This window comes from Peromyscus leucopus, chromosome 23 (assembly GCF_004664715.2).
Source record: "Peromyscus leucopus breed LL Stock chromosome 23, UCI_PerLeu_2.1, whole genome shotgun sequence".
NCBI classification, from domain to species: domain Eukaryota; kingdom Metazoa; phylum Chordata; class Mammalia; order Rodentia; family Cricetidae; genus Peromyscus; species Peromyscus leucopus.
Window position 1 is genome coordinate 41,342,445 of NC_051082.1, and position 21,655 is coordinate 41,364,099.

A 21,655-nucleotide genomic window follows, 5' to 3' on the forward strand; every position below is an offset into this window, starting at 1 on the left:
GCAGAGAAATCCTGTCTCGAAAAACAAAACAAAACAAAAAGCAGAGCATCTGGGTAATGAGGTTACTGTGCAGAAGTGTGTGTCTGGTCTGTCTGTCTGTCTGCGTTATTAATAATGAAACACAGAGCCTCATACATGTTACGTAGACACACCCAGCCGCACCATCTGCTACTTACTGGTAGATCTTAGGCAAGCACTCATTACTGAGTCACACCCCAGCCCCTCACTGGGGGATTCTAGCAGGTGTTCTACATGAGCACACCCAGCCCTCACTGGGGATTCTAGGCAGGTGCTCTACCCTGAGCCACACTCAGCCCTCACTGGGGGATTCTAGGCAGGGGCTCTGCCACTGAGCCACACCCCAGCCCCTCACTGGGGGATTCTAGGCAGGTGCTCTGGAGGAAGATTCTAGACAAGTGCTGTTCCTAGTGTGTGCTCTGCTTCCTGGTTGTGGTTTTGACAATACAACCCCGTTCAAGGAGGGTTAAAGTCTGGAGCGGGGCAAACAATAGGGTAACAGAGGCTCAAAGAGATGCCAAGTCATAATTGTCACCACATTCATGGGGCAAGCTCAGGGCCTGGGCTGGATCTGTCCTAGGATGTGAGTCTCCAAGCATTGCTAAAGCAGCTGGGAACCTCCGGGAGAGGCCGTGAGGAAACATGCCCTAGGGCTCTGAGCAGAGCAGCCCTGGGGGGAACTGGGGCTTTGTTCCTTCATGGAGCTGCGTCCAGGGAGGCTGGACTTGTTGCTTTTCCTTCCTCCCTTCCTTCCTTCCTTCCTTCCTCCCTCCCTCCCTCCCTCCCTCTTTCCCTCTCTCCCTCTCTCCCTCTCTCTCTCTCTTTCTTTCTTCTTTTTTTTGTTTTTGTTTTTGTGTTTTGAGACAGAGTTTCTCTAGCTGTCCTGGAACTCACTTTGTAGACCAGGCTGTTGTCATGGAACTCACAGAAATCCACCTGCCTCTGCCTGTCTAGGGCTGGGATTAAAGGTGTGCGCCGCCGCCGCTGCCGCCGCCGCCGCCGCCGCCGCCGCCGCCGCCGCCACCACCGGCTAGTTACTTTGCTATTGCTGCGACAGAACAGCGTGGCCAAGGCAACTTACAAGACCTTAATTGGGTCTGCAGCTCCAGGAGGTTAGAGTTTTGGGACGGAGTGAAGATACCCAAACAGCAACCCACAGCTCACATCTTGATCCACAAGCAGTTCCACTCACTGGGGATCAACCATTCAAACACATGAGCCTGTGGGGACCGTTCTCATTCAAACCGCCACACTTCCATTCCCTCACCCCCAGGTGGCCATATCATAATGCAGAATGTATTTAGTCCAGCTCCAAAAGTCCCCATAGCCTTTCACAGTCTCAACAAGATTTAAAGTTCAAAGTTCAACATCTCCTCAGAGACTCCAAGCAATCTCTTAACTGTAACCCCCTATGAAATCCATAGCAAAGTACACACTTCCAACATCCGATGGCACAGAATATACATTACAGCTCCAAAAGAGAAGGGTAGGGACACACTGGGAAAATAATGGCCCAAAGCAAGTCCAAAACCCAGCAGAGCAAACTCTAAAGCTTGTAACTCCATGTCTGATGTCAGCGCCTTGGTTTGGGGTACCTTGTTATAGTGGCCACAGGACCTTTGTCCCACTCAGAAACCCAGTCCAAGGTGCAGTGACGGCTGAAAGACCCAGGTCCCCTCAGCTCTGAGCCTCCCACTTACTGCGAGGCTCACCACCTGGCCCTGGGTGAACTCAGAGGCTCCCAACAGAACGGCCCGCCCCCCAGCCACAGGCCCACTCTCCACCTGGGGCCACACCCAGCTTGTGGGCTACCAGTGATGGTGCTTTTTTTCCAAGGGGCAGTCCTGTTCATCAGTGCTTCAGGGGCAGACAAGGGCCGTCATGGCCCTGGTGATGGAGTCATGTCTCTGGCTCAGCTTTCCCTAAGACCTCAGTGCCGTCTACTAGTCAGGAGATGTGTATTTGAGAGTGTGTGAGTGTGTGCGTGCGTGTGAGCGTGCATATGTGTATGTGTATATGTGTGTATGTGTGTGAGTGTGTGTGCGTGAGTGTGTGTGTGCGTGTGTGTGTGTGTGTGTGTGTGTGTGTGTGTGTGTGTGTGTGTGTGCACACCACAGATACTGGGAACTCACGGTAAGAGCAACAGAGCCCCGGGCGCGCGGGCATATCAAAGCCAGAGGACAACGCTGGTTGTCATTCCTCAGGCGCTATCTGATTCATTTCTTGATACGGGGTCTCTTGCTGGCCTGGAATCAAGGATTTCTCTAGGTTGACTGGGCAGGGAGCCACAGGCATCCCCCTGTCATCGACCTCCGTGTGCTGGGGTTACAAGCATGCCCCTGGCTTAATTTGAATGTGGGTTCTGGGGCCAGAGTGCGTGCTTGAAGGGCAAGTGCTCTACCCTCTGAGCCGTCTCCCCGCCCCGCCTGTGTGTTTCTGAGAGCTCCTGCCCTTGGTTGACTCGAGCCTGACTAGCAAGGCTAGTTAGTGAACGGCAGTGAAGGCCGGCGCTGGGGCTAAGCCGTCCATCCACCCGGGAAGGCCAGGATGGTGCTGTCACGAGCTTGGGAACTCACATTCACAAAACCAGATAATAGAAGTGATACTGTGAGAACCGGGGCAAGAAGGGATTATGTCAGCGTCACCGCACTTGAGACCTCAGGGAGGGAATGTCCAGCGGAGCTCGTCAGTGGGAAGTCCCACACAGGAGCTGAAGTTTGGGAAGGCGGAGATGCGGCCAGACCACAGCGGGGTCACATGGCAGTCCAGTTTCATTTCTGTTGCTGTGATAAAAATACCCGGACAGAAAACGGCGTATGGGAGAAAGGGGTTTGTTTGGTCTGCCAGCTAGGTTTTTTTTTTTATGTCAACTTGACGCAAGCTAGAGCCATCCCAGAGGAGGGAACCTCAATTGAGAAAATACCTCCACCAGAGCGGGCTGTTGGCAAGTCTGATCTTAGCGGTTGATGGGGGACCGCCCAGCACATTGTAAATGAGGCCACCCCTGAGGTCATGGTTCTGGGTTCTATAAGAAAGCAGGCTGAGGGAGCCATGAGGAGCAAGCCAGTAAGCAGCTCCCCTCCATGGCTTCTGCATCAGCTCCTGCCTCCAGGTTCCTGCCCTGCTTGAGTTCCTGCCCTCACTGCTTCTGATGATGAACAGTAATGTGGAAGCATAAGCCAAATCAACCCTTTCCCCCTCAAGTTGCTTTTGGTCATGGTGTTTCGCTACAGCAAGAACAACCCTAACTAAGACATCTGGCTTACAGTTCCAGGTTACACCAACGCACAGAAGTCACAATTTCAAGAGCTCGATGCAGCTCGTCACATCAGATAGAAGTGAATGCTTACTTACTCTAGCTTGATTGCTCCTCTCTTACACAGTGGAGAACCACCTACCTAGGGAATGGTGTCACCCAAAGTAGGCTAGGTCTTCGAGCATCAATTAACCATTAAGACAGTCCCTCACAAACACACTCACGGGCCCACCCGAGCTAGACAATCCCTGAAGGAAGACTCTTTTCTCAGGTAGTTCTAGGTGTGTTGTGGTGGCGATTAAAAACTAACCATCATACAGGGTCAGCTGCAGAACCAAGTGAGGAGCTGTGGGGTGTTTCAGGTGGACAGAGCGCAGGCTCCCAACCTGCCAACTTGACTGTTTGGATGGTCATGAGTCAGGATCTAGGGAACCAGAGGGGCCAGGAGGATGGCAGGGACCCCTGAGAGGGTAGAATGGAGATCTTCCCATGTGAATAGTTAAACCTGAGAAGGGCAGCCACCCATGCTGACCTCTGGCTCCTGAAAGCTGGTTATCAGAGTTAGCCAGGATCATGGTGGCTCTCTGCAGAGCACTTGGGGTCCGGGAAGTCATCTGAGTCCCCTCTCTTTTTGTAGACTCCTACGTGAGCAGTGGATCCGTGCCAAGTATGAGAGGCAAGAATTCCTTCATGTGGAGAAGCAGGAACCATATTCTGCAGGTGAGATGTGCTCTTCCCAATGTCTCTAACTGACTCAGTGTTCCAACCCGTGGAGGTCCCGGGCCTTAGACCATCTTCTCCCCTTCGGGGGCCTCAGGAGGGGTGCGGTCTTATGTGGGGAGCCAAAAAGGACTGTTGTGGGCCAGCACCCACACTGGCAGAGGAGACCGCCAAATCAGTGCCACTGCCTTGCCCTGGGCCTGCCTGGTGCTGTTGGTTCCCATGGGTTCTGGGGCTTTGTGGAGAGGGACTAAGGGGATCATGTTATGAAGGCCAGGGTCATCTGAGAGTTCTGGAGTTCAGTCTGCCCATCACTTGGTTGATGGGCTACCGAACAGTACTCTCTCTTCTTTATTAAATATGAGTCGTTTAGGCTCTTGCATGCCTCCGTGGGACCCCCAGCCTGAGCTGGCTGGGCATCTTGACGCTTGTATATTTGATATGTGGTGGGCATTGGGCTTGGGGCCTGGGCCATGATCTCCTGGACAGCTCTACAAGTCTGAAGTAGACCCCATCCCTCTACACAGGAGGACTTTCTGAAGCTTACCTCCCAGGTCCTTCTTCTGGTCTTTTCTGGCTGACTGGGCCCTAAACTTCAGAGGTGGGCTGCTCCTGCAGCTCTGCTCTGGCATAGGCCCAGCATAGCCACTTTATTTTCTGTGGACCACAGGGGGGGGGGGCTAGCTGAGAAGAACCCTTCATTTGGCAACTTCCAGTGCCCCGGTATGGCCCCACGGTGGGTGAGGAGCCTGGTTGGCCTGTGGGGCCTCAAACTTGTTATGGGGACTATATTATTCAGGGTTCTCTAGAGGAGCAGAATTGATAGAATGAATCTGTATAAATCTGTCTTTCTGTATAAAGGGTATTTATTAGAGTTGCTTGCCAGCTTGGTCCAGCTGGTCCAACAATGACTGCCTACCAATGGAAGGTTCAAGGTTCCAGTAGTTGTTCAGTCCATGAGGTTGGACGTCTCAGCTGGTCTTCAGTGCACACCAGAATCCCAAAGAAGTAGGTTCTCATGCCAGTGAAGGATGGACTTGCATGAGAGAGCGAGGGCAGAAAGCAGGCAGAGAGAACAAGCTGCTGCTTCCATGGCCTTTAGATGGGCTGCCAGCAGAAAGTGTGGCCCAGGTTTAAGGTGGGTCTTCCCACCTCAAAGATCTGGATTTCGGGTGCATCGTCTGACCTTGAATGATCCAATCAAGAAAAGCCCCTCACTGGTCTACTAAGCATCTTGGGATTTGGTTAATTCCAGGTGTAGTCAAGTTGACAGCCAAGAACAGCCATCACAGGGAAATTGGATATAAGCATGATGTAAGCATGTTTGTGGAAACTGTGTCCACCCGGGGTCTGGGAAATGTGTCCCGAAACAGTTGAGCAACAACCTGCTGTGTGTCAACAGTTCCCTCACTCTCAGTGTCCACCACGGAGGAATGAACTGGGAACAGCAAGCAGATGCCCAAGCATGGATGTCCACATTGGAACCCCTGTGCAGCCAGGAGGCAGAGGTGCCCTGATGGCTGTCATCTATGAGGGGAGAACTGCTAGAGCCCCATCCAGGTAGGGCAGTGTCAGTCATGGAGAGTGGGACACTGTCATGCTGCAAGCATGGGAGAGGTGTGACAAGTCTGTGACACAAGCTTCCCTTTGGGGTGAGCAGAATGTTCTAGAACTAGATAAAGGTGTCGATCCCACAATCCTGCACCCACATCATGATGGTATTGGAGAATTGAACCCCAGTAGAAAGGAATGATGCCTAGCACTGTTGGAGGGAAGGCAGAGAGGCTTTATTGCCTGCATCCCACAGGTGGGCCCCATTGCCTGCATCCCACAGGTGGTCCCATTACCTGCATTGAACAGGTGGTCCCATTACCTGCATTGCACAGGTGGTCCCCACAGGTGGGTCCCATTGCCTGAACCACACAGGTGGGTCCCCACAGGTGGGCCCATTACCTGCACTGCACAGGTGGGTCCCTACAGGTGGGTCCCATTGCCTGCACCGCACAGGTGGGTCCATTACCTGCATTACACAGGAGGGTCCCCACAGGTGGGTCCCGTTGCCTACTGGCTCAGACCATCCTCACACCTGTCACAATGCTGCTCAGCCACCTCTCCAAGGCTCTGTTTGGTTCTGTCCTCTTGTGTCCCTGGAGCAAGTCAGTTGTGAGTAGGACTAGGTGGGAGCATTCCCCTTCCCCTCTCCATACTGGTCCACCCAAAGGCCCTTCCCTTGCCCTAGGACTGGACCCTGGCCTCCTAGCAATGAGTCCAAGAGGGAGGCTTCCCCACCCTCAGCACAGAGTGCCAGACCCAGATCTCCTCTCCTGCCCCACTCCCAACCCACTCAGTGCTCGGTCCACATGGCTGTGATTCAGTGGCTGTCTGCCCCAAATGCTAAAGCCTTCATCACCTAGGAACACTGCACCGTCTGTGAAAGGGAACAAGGGCCAGGGAGACTCAGAGCCCCGGCCCACATGCGTCCTCTTCACCACATACACCTTAGCTATTTTTTTTTTTTGAGACAGCATCTCACTATGTAGCCTTGGCTGGCCTGAAACTCAGGTCTCCTGCCTGCTTCTGCCTCCTGAATGCTGGGATTAGAGGTGTGTGCCATCCATCCCTAAACTCATGATGCGTTTGACTGTCATGATTCGGTGGACGGGGTGTCTAGGTCACATGCCTGCCTCTGGACCTGGGCTGGTCCTGGCAGAATCGAGATCTGGAGTCTAGATGGAGTGCATGCAGGCCACAGAACCAAGGCAGGCTGGAGGACTGGCCAGCTTCCTGCCAGTGTTTGGGTCTCAGTGCCAAGTACTTAGGTCAGTGAGGGCCTGGGAATCTCCAGGTCATACGTAGGGCTCAGGAGATGGTGACACCATGGTACCCAGGGTTTCCCCGGACCAAGGTCCACTCAGAGTCCTGCTAGCACGGGGAGTGGCAGAGAAGCACTCGCAAGGACAGAGGAGGAGGAGGATCCTAAGTTCAAGGCTAGCCTGGGCTATGGTGAGACTGTCTCATAAGAAAAGCAAGGATGGGGTGGGGAGAGATGGCTCAGCCGTCATTTTCCTTGCAAACATGAGGACATGTCCGGTCCCCAGAACTCACATTAAAAAAAGTAGGCCTAGCCAGGGAGGGGTGGCGCACGCCTTTAATCCCAGCACTCAGGAGGCAGAGGCAGGCGGATCTCTGAGTTAGAGACCAGTCTGGTCTACAGAGCGAGTTCCAGGACAGCCAGGGCTACACAGAGAAACCCTGTCTCAAAAAAACAAAATTAGGCTGCGTTTAGTGTTTAACAGCACTTGTTGCCCTTCCAGAGGACTGGAGTTCAGTCCCCAGCTGGCAACTGCCTGTAACTCCAGTTCCAGGGGATCCAACACTCTCTTCTGGACTCTGCAGGCACCTGTATGCATGTAGTGTACACACACACACACACACACACACACACACGCACTTCTAAAGCAAGCTTTTATAATCCCAGCACTAGGATAGCAGAGACAGGAGGATTTCTGGATCTTGCTGTTCAGCCAGCTTAGACTACTTTAGGCTAATGAGAGGCCACGTCAAAAAGTAAATTGGAGTCAATGACACACGCCCATAATCCCAACACTTAGGAGGCAGAGGCATGTGGATCTTTGTGAGTCCAAGGCCAGCCTGGTCTACAGAGTGAGTTCCGGGCCAGCCAGAACTGTACACAATACACAGTACACAGAACTGTAAACAGTAAAGCCATTTCTCAAAATAAATGAACAAATAAGGTAGCAGGGTTGGAACGATGGCTCAGTGGATAATGATACATGCCACCAAGCCTAGAGACCCTCACTTGATCCCTGGGCCCACATGATGGAAGGGGAGAAACCACTCCCACAAGCTGTCCCCTGACTTCCACATACTTCCCTCATCATGTACACACACGAAATACATGTTAAAAATTAAGGTGCTCTACCACTGAGTCACACCCCCAGTTCCTCACTGGGGATTCTAGGCAGGGGCTCCACCACTGAGTCACACCCCAACCTCACTGGGGGATTCTAGGCAGGTGCTCTACCACTGAGTCACACCCCAGCCCCTCACTGGGGGATTCTAGGCAGGTGCTCTACCACTGAGCCACACTCCCAGTTCCTCACTGGGGATTCTAGGCAAGCGTTATCCCCCCCTCTGATACCAGGCCCCAGCACTTCTGCCCCCCTCCTCTTACCACACAGCACTTTCTCACTCAGGGCGAGGACACTCCCTACTTGCCCATCCTTGGGAAATGCAGAAGTCCCCTCAGATGGAGAAAGGGGAAATGTGGGGCCCCAAAAGAGGTGAGGCCTGGGACTCTTCAGAGGAGTGGCCCCAAGCCTGCACAGACTGAACCGGAAGTGTGGATTCCCAGAGGCTACCTCCTAGATGCCTGTGAGCATGCATGGACCAGGAGGCCTGGATGGCCACTGGGAACTGAGAGGCATCAGGGCCAAAGGACGAGGCAGCCAGCCAAGGACAGGGGTCCCATGTCACCTGCTCAGGGCCTCTGCCTCCATAGCTCAGCAAGAGCTGTAGAGGAGGAGATGGTGTCTGTTTTTCCTCAGGGCTGCCCAGCTAGCTGAGGTAACTCAAGAGTTCGTGTGCTGGGGCTGAGAGAGATGGAGGACAGTGGTGACATTCAGACCGGAGACCAAGGACTCTGCTGAGCTGTGTGTCAAGACTGACACTGAGCAAGGGTACTGACCACAGTTTCCTCCACAATGCCCAAGGGGCCACAGGGACATCGTTAGGAACATCTGATACACCCACCTCCAGGTTGAGGGACATGGGAGCAGGAGGCCGGGGGGTCATCTGTGTGATGTCTCTGTGTGGGGAAACACCCTGGTCACAGACCAGCCCCCACCCAGCACACTCATCTTTCACAACACCAGGTCTGTTCCAGATGCTCCACCCCAGGACCGAGACCCTGCCCCTGCTTAGTGACATGCTCTGCAGCCTCTTTATGCCAGCAGCCACCACCGTCTGCTCCTCTCTTCCCCTGCTGTTCACCAGCTTGGACTCCATGAGTGACCTTCTGTGCCAGGCTTCTGTCACAGAGTGCGGTGCTCATCCACAGCGGAGCCCATACTATTTTTACAAATTTCATTACGTCCAACGAAGTTTCACAGAAGCCCTGTTGTGGAGGCCGGGAGATGCTGGACGGCAGAGTCTCGGCCACTGAGGTGTCCACTGATACCGCCTGGCTCTTATTCTGGCCTGACACAGGAGCCCTGTAGAATGGGACCCAACATCTGTTCCAGGGTGACATTCTTGGGTCCGTGGAGCCATCTGGATAACTAGCTGTCCTCTCCCAACGGGGCAGCAGGCTGAGTAGGGCAGATGTGGGGGCTTGAGTACATGCTCCCCTAGAACTGTGTCCTCAGGCAGTGTCAGCTAGGGCCGGAGGAAGTGGGGGGGCAACTCTGGAGCTGCAGACCAGGCGGGGGCCAGTGGCTCCCTTACAGCCCCCATTGCATTTCCTGTCCCGCCAGCGACAGAGGCCGCTGGGTCAAGACCCCCATGTCCTGGCCATCCTCTCCAATACCCAGGCTAGCTGTGTGGGGCAGGAAGCAGCAGGTGGAGGCAGGCCTCTGTGTGGGTGGCCTGGACCTTGTGATCTATCTGGGGTCGAAGGCTTTGAGGGCCGGACCTGGGTTACAGGTATCTTGTCCCTCGGCAGGAGGAGTCATGTGACCAGAGGGCCCTGCCACATTCTTCTCTGTGGGTCATCCCTCAGCCAAGGTCACAGTTGTCTGGAGTGCCTGAACTTTCCTCTGAAACTTGGAGATGTCAGGGTTGTGGGTGTGCCCTCACACCTGAGTCCACCCTGTCCCTCCCCAGCACTGCCCCGTAGGTGGCTGGGTGACAGCCGCCCTGGCTCCTGCCAAGCCTCAATGGCTGCCTTTCACAGGACAGGGTGGGCGACAGGGCATGCGCAGACAATGGCCTTTGTTGTCCAGGGCCAGGCCACCACCTCCCTCCAACAGACAGGGCTTCCTGCCTGGGTCCCTCCAGGAGTTAACCCCTTCCCCTCCACGGGATGCCTGGTTGTGCCAGGCAGGGACATCCCAATACTGCTGCCTTCCTGACCTTTGTCCTAATGTCACTGTGCCGTCAGGGAGGGAGAGGGGTGAGGCTCTCTTGGGGGCGGAGCTCCACCTGGCCTCAGTTGCTCCCTGTGCGGTAAAGGCAGTGTGCTCAGCACGCTGGCATCCAGGGGAGTCGTTAAATCACGGCATGTGTCTTCCGTGTGAGTGTAGGCTTGTCCCATGTGTAGGCCTCAATGTTTGGATCTGTCCATGCGATGGGCTCCACAGGGGGGGCCACTGGCAAGGTCAGCCAGCCTGCCCACAAGTAAGTACCGGCGTCCCATGTCTCAGCCACCCCGAGTTCAGTGGGCAGGTCTGGTGGCCTTGCTGGACCGCGGGGACCATCTTGTCTCCCTTAGCGTCACCTCAGTCCTGACCCTTCGGAAGATGAGAGGACTGAGGCCCAGAGATGGGTGGCAGCGAGGGGCCCCTGCCACCCTGTCTATGAGACCAGCTGGTGAGGTCCTGTTTCGGGGCTTCCTGTTGGCTGTTGTGCGACTCTGTGGACGGTATCTCCGGGGGACCGATTACTTACGTACAAGATGGAGCATAGCTCAGAACCCCAGTGCCTAGAGTCACGGGCTGGACCTGGCTGCACAGCGCCCCCTCCCCACAAGGCTGTGCTCTGCCGGCTCTTGAGCGGACAAGGAAGCAACCCCAGGAAGGAATGTGGCACTCACATTGAATGTTCCTGTGAGCGACCGGAACACCAAGGGCATCTTCAAGCCAGAGCATTGCATCCTGGGGACACATGATGTGGAGCCCTAAAGAAGCCAGTCCCTGAGAGGTGTTACTTTGTCCTGAAGGAGGACCCTGCCTGACCCCACCTCAGGTCAGGAAGCCCAACTGGACCAGCGCAGAGGGCTGTGGAAGCCTTCCTGGTGTGGCCAGACAGAGAGGAAAGGCTTCCCCAGGAGACACAGCGGGGAGAATGGGAGCCAAGACAGGAAGTAGCATCGATGGATGGTGGTCACCTGCTGCCAGGTCCCCAGGTTCCTAAAATGGGAAACAAGGCTCCCAGGGCGCAGGCAGAGTGGGGGCCAACATGCCAAGGAGGCGCCGCAGGTACATGAATGAAGCTCAGGAGGCTCGCGAGCCGTGATCTCAGGCCCTGCCGTCCACGGGGCCCCTCTGTCCCCCTTGGAGTTGGAGTGTCCCTGTGAGGGGCAGCAGGCTGGCAGTTCAGAATCCGAACTTGCATACCCAGAAGCCTGCATACCCTTGACCTCTCTTACAGGAGCCAGAGTAGGGTTGACCCAGTCTGGGGTAAGGTCACGCACGGAGCCTCAGTTTCTCTGGTAGCCTCTGAGGCACCTAGCTCTGTGCCCAACCTTGCATTGGTAATACCCCAGTGGGAGAGGCCAGATGATGTGATGCCTCTCCCACTCAGGAGGGCCCCACAGCAGTCCCGAGGATGGAACATCCACCGGGCTCACACCTTAGCCAGCTTCCTGTCCCACTCACGGCAAGCCCACGTGCTCATTGCCCTGAATTAAAAACAAACGCACAGTTTACATATATACCACACAATTTACATACGCTTTGCATACTGTTTGACGCGCACTTCTTGGAGCTTGCAGGTTATGAAACTCTGAGCGTGCAGAAGATGCACGGTGCCCTCCCCCGCCCCCGCAGCGCAGCTCTCCCGAGTACTGAGCGGAGATGCGCGGTGCCATGCGCCCCAGGGCCCGGCCCCTCTCCAACCTGCCTCGCTGCCTGGAACCCATCCTGTGGGTGGCAAGGCCATCTACTTGGCACGCAGGACACCACGGTGGTTTAAATGTCCCACAAGACTGAGAGACATCGGGTTCTTTCCGGTTTGTGAAGCCCCAAAACTGGGCAGCGGTGGCGCACGCCTTTAATCCCAGCACTTGGGAGGCAGAGGCAGGCGGATCTCTTAGTTCAAGGCCAGCCTGGTCTACAGGGCAAGGTCCAGGACAGCCAGGACTACACAGAGAAACCCTGTCTTGAAAAACAAAACAAAAAAAAAAAAAACCACAAAACAAAAGAGTGAAGCCCCCAGGGAAGGTGTGGTACACACTTGTCACCCCAGCACTCCAGAGGCCGAGGCAGGAGGATTATGAGTTCAAGACCAGCTTGGGCTACATAGTAAGACACTCTCCTGCCACTGCCTCCCCCTCCCCTCCCCGCAAAAACGCAAAGAAACCTCCAGCCTGATTGCCGACTGGCCATGCCCTGTGTGGCCACAGCCCTGCAGAAGATCCCACAGTCTTGGGTTGTCGCCCCGAGGGAGGTCAATCTGTGATGGTGACTTCCTCAGTGTGATACTGAGCCCCTCTGTGTGTATGCGTCCTGTGCCTTCCTCAGAAGCAGTCCCCGTGGAATGCGGCTCTCGTCCCTCCACTCTGTAGCTCGTCCCAGCCCTGCAAACCATAAGTGTCTAATCAACGCTGACTGAACTTCCCAGCCTCGGCCTCAGGGTCAGCTTGTTCTTTCAGGGAGAGTGGTCACTCTTGGTCCTACCCGGTCTCAAGTGTGCCCAGAAGGGTAGCCTGGCTGGGCTGCTGATCAAGGACTCTGAGTGGGGTGGGTAGGGGCCATCCAGCCAGGCCGGTGGGGCTGGGCAAAGATTCACCACCTTTCAGCCCTTAGCTGGTCAGATTCCCATGGTACCAAGAAGGAAGCAGAGCTCTGAGAAAGGTCTGGACTCTTGCAGGGCCAGGTCAGGGATGCTGTTAGCATCATTCAGAAAACATCCCTTGTATTGATTGCCATCGTGGGGCCTGAAATATAGGTAGGGCAGCAGCTTGTTGGAAAAGCTGGCCGGGCCCACAGGATATCCTTTGGACATGGACCTGGCCCGCAGGACCCACTGCTTCGGGGCACTAAGCCTGATGCTCTGTGGGAGCCTCAAAGGGTCAGCAGGGATCAGTCTAGCCCAGCACGGGAAACGGTGCCTCCCTATGTGCTCCTGCCACCTGCTGGCAACTATGGGAACAGCAGGCTAGAGGCTTGTTCCTGCTGGCTCCTGGGTACTAGCTATAAAACATGGCTGGAAGGTTCTGGAGGTAGTGGGGGTGGGGAGCTGCTGCATCCAGTCTTATCACCCCTCGACACCCCACTTCTGGAGTACATGCTCAGCTATTCAAGCCTAGAGAATCTGGGCCCTAAAGATGAAGGAAGGCCAAGCTGACTTCTTATCCATCTAGGCTAGGTATTCAAGGAGTCAGTCAACAAACATTCTCAGGGGGTCCTGCCTGGCCTAATGGGAAGTGTTGGCGGCCCGGTATCCAAGCACAGAAAGCCTCTTTCCTGTACTCTTCCTGCCTGCTGAGGCTAACAAGAGGTGCAAGGCACATCGGCCACTCCACGGCTTCAGAGAGGCCCCGTCTCCCCAGAAGCTGGGGGAGGGAGCAGGCCCCTTCTGGCACGCCCTGAGACTGACAGTCCCCCGGGCGCCAGCTGCCCCTTCCCTGACGCCAGGCTGCTGCCTTTTTATGGCCACATGTCTCTGAGAGCACAGAAAATAGCCCCTTGTGTTTGGTGACAGGGACAGGGCTGCCCTGCCGGCAGCAGGCAGAGGAGGAGATGCTGGGGGAGGGCGTTGGATGGCCAGGACGGAGCTAGCCTGGCAGTCAGGGTCTGGCTGGCTGGAGATGGTGTTACGGGAGCGCATGCACACCCACCCTCAAGCACACTGCTGACGGACAAGATTTTCCGGGACCTTCTTTGCCAGAGAAAGCCACTCTGACACCCAGCAAAGAGGGGAACAGCACAGCTCATGGCCCTGTACTCTGCCCACCCGGGGGACATGGCCACCAGCTGCGTGTCCACCTGCAGGGAGGCTTGCAACAGCCAGAAGTTTCAAGCAATGCCGGCATCCCCCAACATTCACCGCGAATGCCAACACAGCACCTGGAGGGTCCCATGAAGTGGGGGGTGGGGTGGGGAGAGGCAGGACAGCAAGCCCATGATGTCATCTCCTTGTAGATGGATGGGACCGGCCTACACAGCCAAGCTGGGCCGCATGGAGGGAACTGAGGGCATCAGGAAGGCCGGATCTTCTGAGGGTGCCTGTTTTTGCCAACAGTGAAGTAGCTTCTAATTGCCCTGGGGCAGAACCGTACCAGGGTTCCCAGAGCGAGCCAACCCCAGCATTGTGAAACTAGAGCTCGGGGAGGGTCCTTCGGACTCCTGGCTTCATGGGGCCAGTGACTCAGTCCGTTTCTGCCCCTTCTCATGCCCTAGTACCTCTTTCTTTCTGTGGCATTAGACCCGCCTGGAAGCCCTGGGCCATCTCAAACCCAATGTTCCCAACTATGTCCCTCAGTCCTGCTTCTTAGGTGTCTTGTCCAGATGGGAGGGTCTGAGTGGGCAAAGGTGGCCTGGGCCCCAGAGCCTGTGGTCTAACTGGAACATCAGGGTGTCTCTGGGCAGTGGGTCTCAGGCCATTGGCAGGGCAGACAGGCGGCCTCATCTGTGTCCACCTCACAGAGGAGGGTCCCTAGGACAGGGACAGAGTCGTCTAGGTGGAAGCTCCTTAACTCTTCCTTTCTTCCCCAGGATACCGTGAGGGCCTTCTCTGGAAGCGGGGCCGGGACAACGGACAGTTCTTAAGCCGGAAGTTCGTGCTGACGGAACGAGAGGGTGCCCTGAAATACTTCAACAAAAACGACGTGAGCCTGGCATGGAGCAAAGGGTGACCTTCCCACGTGGGGTCCTGGCCTCCCCTGGGTCTGCAGGGCCGTGTATTAGCTCTTCAGGGGCGTGGCTGCCTTCCATCAGTCTTCCCAGGGGACACCCCTCATGATGGCTCCCCCCGGGGAAATGCCATATGTGTATGCACCCACACACTAACCCCCAATCCCAGTCCAGGAATGACCCCTGTCCCTTCCTGGAGCCTCCAGGAGCCAGGCCTGGTGTGGGCCTGCTGAGAATGGTCCTGGGAAGCCAGAGGCTCCCCCTAGTGGATGCTTCCAGAAGCATTCATTGATAGTGCCTTGGGTCAGCTGCAAGGGGTACCCGCCCTGGAGCCCTGGCGGTGAAGTTCTTGCTCTAGGTCACCGTTGCAGGGTGGGGCCCACCTGGAGGTGGATGGCTGCAGCCTTGCGGTGGGGCTGGCTAGATAGAGGGATGGAAGGTGAGGTGTGGCAGCCTGAGAGGTGGTGCTGTTATCCAAGATGGCAGCCTCCTCACCTGCCTTGTCTGTCGGGTACTGGCTCAGAGAGATTTAGCACCCTCCCTGGGGGCACACAGCCAAGTACATAGTGGCCCTTTCTCTGGGGCCTGGGCACCAAGAAGGGGCCACCTTTGGGGGTGGAGGACACCAGAACACATACCTGGAAAAGTGCCCCGACTTAAGGTCTGGCCGAGGGCTAGGGAGGGATGGGGTTAGTCACACAACTCCCCGGAGCCAGCCAGGACCACAGAAAGAGCCTCCTTGCCTGCACCTGACCTGGACGAACTGGTCTGGGAACAGTAAACAAGCGCCAGGATCCTGGGGTCTTGGTGAACAGTCCCAGATCACAAGCTCCAGATGCACAGGCAAGCAAGAATTGGGTCAGGGTAGGACGGAGAACAAGAAGGGTCACAGATTAGGGGGAAGGTTACCCAGATTCCAAGTGTCCCCCACAGATGTCATTTAGTCCCCCATCACCCAAGGAAGTCGACATGGACCTCCCATTCACAGGCTAGGAATCTGGGGGGTCAGAAAGGTTAAGGAACTTGCCTAAGGCTGCACAGTACAACATGGGTACTGCTAGTCTCTCTATTTTAGACAGTGGCTGTTATCTGGGGTTCCCACCAGCCTTCCTTCACAGGCCAAGGAGCCCAAGGCTGTCATGAAGATTGAGCACCTGAATGCTACCTTCCAGCCGGGCAAGATCGGCCACCCCCATGGCCTGCAGGTCACCTACTTGAAGGACAACAGCACTCGCAACATCTTTATCTACCATGAAGATGGCAAGGTAGGCGCCACTAGGTGGCGGGGGTGGTGGGGGTGGGGGAGGTGGGGCAGTGCACCCCCTGGGGTTGGGGCACTAATCCAGCCTTGTCCTCCATACTGCAGCCAAAAAAAAGGATACCACAGGCAAACCGTTATCTACAGCGGGACTGCCAGGCAGAGGGGCCCTGCATCTTGTGGCTAGAGCTCTTGATGTGTGCTTTATCAAAGCGTGTGTGTGTGTGTGTGTGTGTGTGTGTGTGTGTGTGTGTGTGTGTGTGTGTGTGTGTCTGCAGAGTTGAGTGTTTCCTCAAGACTAAGAAGCTGGAGTTTGGAGTTTGGATGGATCCCTCAGGAAGTTACCATGTCTCTAAACATGCTGTCTGATTTGGTGACCTCTGGGACAGTAAAGGTCTCCCCTACTCTTTTGTTTTGTTTGTTTTGGTTTTTTGAGACAGGGTCTCTCTGTGTAGCTTTGGAGCCTATCCTGAAACTCACTTTGCAGACCAGGCTGGCCTCGAACTCACAGAGATCTGCCTGGCTCTGCCTCCCGAGTGCTGGGATTAAAGGCATGTGCACCACCACACCACCACCACCACCACCACCACCACCACCACCACCACCCAGCGGTCTCCCCTACTCTTGCTCCCTTGTGCCATCATCCCTGTGAGGTATTTACTCCTGCCATGTCCAAGGTCTGTGTCCTGTGACTGCCTAAACACACTGGTGTAGTCCGAGCGCCTCCATCTAGATCACCGTCTCATTTACCTGTGACAAACAGCCACATCGGCCTGTAGTGACCTGTGTCCACCCAAGCTCCAGGGCTGTCTGGACATCAAGGGACATGGGTGGACTGCTTGGGGGCCTCACCTCCTCCTTCCCTGTCTTGGTCCAGTCCGGGCTGCTTTATACCGTTTTGGCTGGAGCACACTGCGGTGGCTTTCTCAGACGATGTGTCTAGGAGGCGAGTGGTCTGAGAGCCTCTCTCTGGAATTTTACCTTTTGCTCACTGCACTTTGGCTAGAAAGAGAATGCAGTTAGGATGTTCCCAGCACTGAGCCTCTGTTTTCTCGTTCAGTCCATGTCCACAAGGCTGGTGGGTTTTTTTTTTTTTTTTTCATTTTTACTTATTTATTTATTCATTCATTCATTCATTCATTCATTTTTATTTTTTCTATTATCAGCTTGATGCAGTACAAATTCTTATCCTAATAGTGAAATGTTTCACTATAGTTTGCCCAGTGATTGAGTAAGACCAAAACTTATTCTAAGCCACAGTCATTCTAGGGTCCCCCCTGCTATGTAGCCTCCCTGGTTCTGTGGGTTGCAGTCTGATTGTTCTTTGCTTTATATCTAGAATCCACTTATGAGTGAGTACATACCATGTCTGTCCTTCTGGGTTTGGGTTACCTCACTCAGGGTGATACTTTCTAGTTCCATCCATTTGACTGGTGGGTTTTTCTTTAAAGATTTCTTCCCTTTCTCTCTTCCCATTCTCTTTCTGGAAGCCCTGCCTTTCTGCTGTTGGTGCTGAGACTTCTCTCACTCATTTATCTGCATTCACATTCTTTTCTTTATTCCTTTTTTAAAATGTCTTTGTGGCATGTGTATGTTTTTCTCATGTGTGTGGGTACATAAGAGTGCAGGTACAGCCGGGTGGCGGTGGCGCACGCCTTTAGTCTCAGCACTCGGGAGGCAGAGCCAGGCAGATCTCTGTGAGTTCGAGGACAGCCAGGGCTACACAGAGAGACTGTGTCTGGAAGGCAACAACAAAAGTGTGCAGGTGCACCTACATCCATTTATGTGGCAGCACAAGCTTCATGCTGGCAGTCTTCCTCAATCACTCTCCACCTAATTCGTTGAGGAAGGCTCTCTCAGTTGAACCCAGAACTCACTGATTCAACTAGTCTAACAGCCAGCTTGCTCTGGGGACCCTGTCTCTGGGATTATAGGGAGGCCACCTGCAGGCCCTAGTCGGGCTCCTCGGTGGGCCCCATACGTCAGCCCATCTCAGCTCTCCCTGGGCAGCTGGTGTGTAGCTATCTTGGGGCGCCTGCCCACTCACGCCAGCTCATCTGCTGGCGAGCTTCCAGCCTATGGCTGTTCTCTGTGTCTTGTGGATTTAGGCCTTTAATAGAAATCTCTCAAGCGTAGGCTAGACATAGTGGCACTTGGCTTTGACTCCAGCACACAGGGGTAGAGACAAGTGGATCTCTTGAGTTTGAGGCTAGCCTAGTCTACATAGTGAGTTCCAAGCCAGTCAGGGATACACAGTGAGGCCCTGTCTCAGAAAAGAAATGAAAAAAAAAAAAAAAACCCTCAAGTGGTGTTAGCTGGTTCCAATAAGACCTGAGACCTGACTCGGTGTGAGAAGAGCTATTTTACTCCAGGCCTCCACCTTCATGCTTCTTGGGGGGACATGAGGGGGCTTTCTGCCACTGAGACACCACAGTGGGGACCCCAGCATCCCTTCCGCTCTCCAGGGACAGCCGTGGCATCTGCTGTGCTGAGCCTGTGAGCATCAGGGCAGGGTACAGACATGGGGTGGGGGGCTAGAACCCCAACTGTGATAACTGGGGAGTGCATAATGGGAAAGATAGTCTTCCAAAGAACAGAGAGAGTACAAAGGCCCCGGGGCAGGAGGGAGTGAGCTCCCACCTAGGTGCAAGTTCTAGGGTGCTGTGGGGGAGTGTCAGGTCTCAGTTTTTAAAATCGTGTGTGTGTGTGTGTGTGTGTGTGTGTGTGTGTGTGTGTGTGTGTATACATGTATGTGTACAGTGTATGTGAGTGCAGGCACATGTGTGCCACTTGGTGCATGTGGAGGTCAGAGGACACCCTTGGGTATTAGTCCTCATCTTCCACCTCATTTGAGACAGGGTCTCATTGCCCATCACTGTGTATTCGGGTCTAGCTGGCCTGAGGACTTCCAGGGGTTCTCCTGTCTTCTCCTCCCATTTTGCACTGGAATTATAGGCGCTGGGTTCTACTGTGTCTGGCTTTATGTGGGTTCTGGGCATTCAAATTCAGTTCTAAATGCACCTTACCCGCTCAGCCATCGGCCTAGCCCTGCCTGTTTGTTGACACAAGGTCTCCCATTGGCTTGGATTTAACTGGTTAAACTAGGCTGGCTGGCCATCAAGCCCCAGGAGATCTCCTGCTTCCCCTTCCCCAGTGCAAGCCCCAGGAGATCTCCTGCTTCCCCTTCCCCAGTGCTGGGATTACCGGCACACGTCCCCACGCCAGGCTTCGGGATGGATGTGCTGGAGCTGAAACTCAGATTCTCACGCTTGCCAAGCACCCATTTTACTGACTCCATCACCTCCCCAGCCCTGAACCCAACTTGAACCAGGAAGGAGAAGGAGCCTGGGGCCTGGTGGGAGCGATGGACAGGCTGAATTTGTGGTCTCCCGGTCACCTGTAGAGGGAGCAAGCTGCTTCCTGAGAGCTGAGGGTTTGGAAGGGCCGATGCTGGATTAAGTGTGAGCCATGGCCGAGGAGGGTGAGGGTGATCAGCAACAGGAGGCTTTGGGTCTCTCCCTCAGCATGGGGTGGGCAGCACAGAAGGGCAAGATAGGGGGAAGAGATTAGTGTGGAGGAGAGTCAGTCAAGCTCTTTCGCAGGTTGGGGGGTGGGACCAAATGAGGAAGTGGGTAGGGCCAGTTGTGGGTGGGGACATGTGGACAGGGCTGTGAGAATTGGCTGTGAGAGTCTTGAGCTGCTGAGAAGCCCAAAGGGCCGAGGAAGAGGTGTGGGGACACAGGCTGGGGTCAGGCTGTCTGGGAAGACAAAAATGGACAGGTTCTGAGTAAGGCAGGTGGGGTTGGGGGTCCCCATGGCATGGCAGCAAGATAGGGACATGGTCACTGCTCCAGGCCACTGTGACCCCGGCAGGCCTGGGAGACCCCAGATGTGGGCAGGAATGCGGGAGGGGGCAGTAAGAGCTGGGTGCAGAGAGGGACCTGTGATGTGTAGAGCTCAGATGTCAACCCCACTCAGTCCCCTGCCTCAGCCTCTTCCCTGATCCTGGTCCACCAGACAGCCCCATCTTGGCGCAATGAGGGGTAGGCAATGGGGGTTCGTCCCATCCTTCAGTGAGGCTGCTCAGAGTACCAGCCCAGCTGAGGGGTCTGTGGAGGAGACAGAGGCTCGGGAGTCGCCACTCACCACAGCTTCGGCCCTCAGGAGATCGTGGACTGGTTCAACGCCCTGCGAGCAGCCCGCTTCCACTACCTGCAGGTGGCTTTTCCCGGAGCCAGCGATGCAGATGTGAGTGACTGCCCCAGCAGGACTGACGGGGGGGGGGGGGGGGGGAGGCCCCTAGAGAGGTACCAGGGTCGAACCAGGGTCGACTGCAGTTCTTCTTTCTGGGGTTGGCACCCAGCTGCAGGGGGACATGCCGTGCCGGGTGCACAGTCTAGGGGATGGCACAGGGTGGGCCTCACCACCATCTCTTCTGCCCCAGCTGGTGCCCAAGCTCTCTAGGAACTACCTGAAGGAAGGCTACATGGAGAAGACAGGGCCTAAGGTAAGTGCCAGGCAGCAGTCTACTAGGCCTGTTCAAGGTCAGCCATCTTGCTTCTGTCTGTCTGGAGGTTGCTTGGGGTCAGTCTGGGTGGCTGGCTGAGGGGTTGGGGGTCACTGTGTGTGTGTGTGTGTGTGTGTGTGTGTGTGTGTGTGTGTGTGTGTTGGGTCACTGGACTCATTGGGCACAGGTAGAGTTATTAGTCCTTTTCCAGGTACGTCCCAAGCATCCTGGGGCTGGCCACGCTGTCCTGTGGCCTTGAGCTTCGGGGTGGTCCTTGGGTCCCCTTGTCTGTGTTCTGGTGCTGGGATGAGGACCCAGGATCCAGACTAGTGACTTGGTTGCAGGGATTCGGGCTTAGGTCAGCCTCAGTAAGGACTGTCAATCTGCTCTGCAACGTGTAGGTGGAGTACATTCAAGATCCGGACCCCAACCTGGGTCTCGGGCATGACCAGTGCCCCTCATGCACTGGCTGGCCAGTGGTGCCCCGTGAGGCCCCGCCCTCTGGGTGTTGAAGGGTGGTCGGCTGGGGCAGAGGTACACCTCGGGCCTGCTGACTGCTCCCACCCTCCCCTACCCACCCACAGCAGACAGAAGGCTTCAGGAAGCGCTGGTTTACCATGGATGACCGGAGACTCATGTACTTCAAAGACCCCCTGGTAAGGAAGGTCTGGTGACTGGTGAGACGATGGAACTGGGGTTCCTCAGGGTTCTAGATTTTGGGGCCTCACCTGGCTGGGTCTGGAGAGGAAGCAGGGAGGACAGCCTGGGAGGAGGGGTTCCCTCGTCACGCCCCAGCCTCTCCTCACCCGCAGGATGCCTTTGCCCGAGGGGAAGTCTTCATTGGCAGTAAGGAAAGTGGTTACACAGTGCTGGAAGGGCTCCCGCCATCTACCCAGGGCCACCACTGGCCCCACGGCATCACCATTGTCACCCCCGACCGCAAATTCCTGTTCACCTGTGAGACGGAGGCAGACCAGCGGGAGTGGATCGCAGCCTTCCAGAAGGTGGTGGACAGGCCCATGCTGCCTCAGGAGTACGCAGGTGAGGGGTGTAGGTGCGGGGTAGGAGGGTGTCGGGGAGGATCACGGGTGAAGTGTGGCTCTGCGTCTGCACCCTGAGCCCCAGGCGGGCTGTGGAGGGGA

The 21,655-nt window shown here is 55.6% G+C and overlaps 1 protein-coding gene across 1 annotated transcript in view; it reads left to right on the plus strand.

Annotated features, from left to right (window-relative positions):
* Positions 1–21,655, plus strand: part of Adap1 (ArfGAP with dual PH domains 1) — a 50,452-nt gene that overhangs the window by 27,532 nt on the left and 1,265 nt on the right. The window contains 7 exon segments of the mRNA XM_028855997.1: positions 3,912–3,994; positions 14,611–14,723; positions 15,867–16,013; positions 20,171–20,254; positions 20,451–20,513; positions 21,098–21,169; positions 21,326–21,554. Of these exon segments, the coding sequence (XP_028711830.1) occupies positions 3,912–3,994; positions 14,611–14,723; positions 15,867–16,013; positions 20,171–20,254; positions 20,451–20,513; positions 21,098–21,169; positions 21,326–21,554 (791 nt within the window).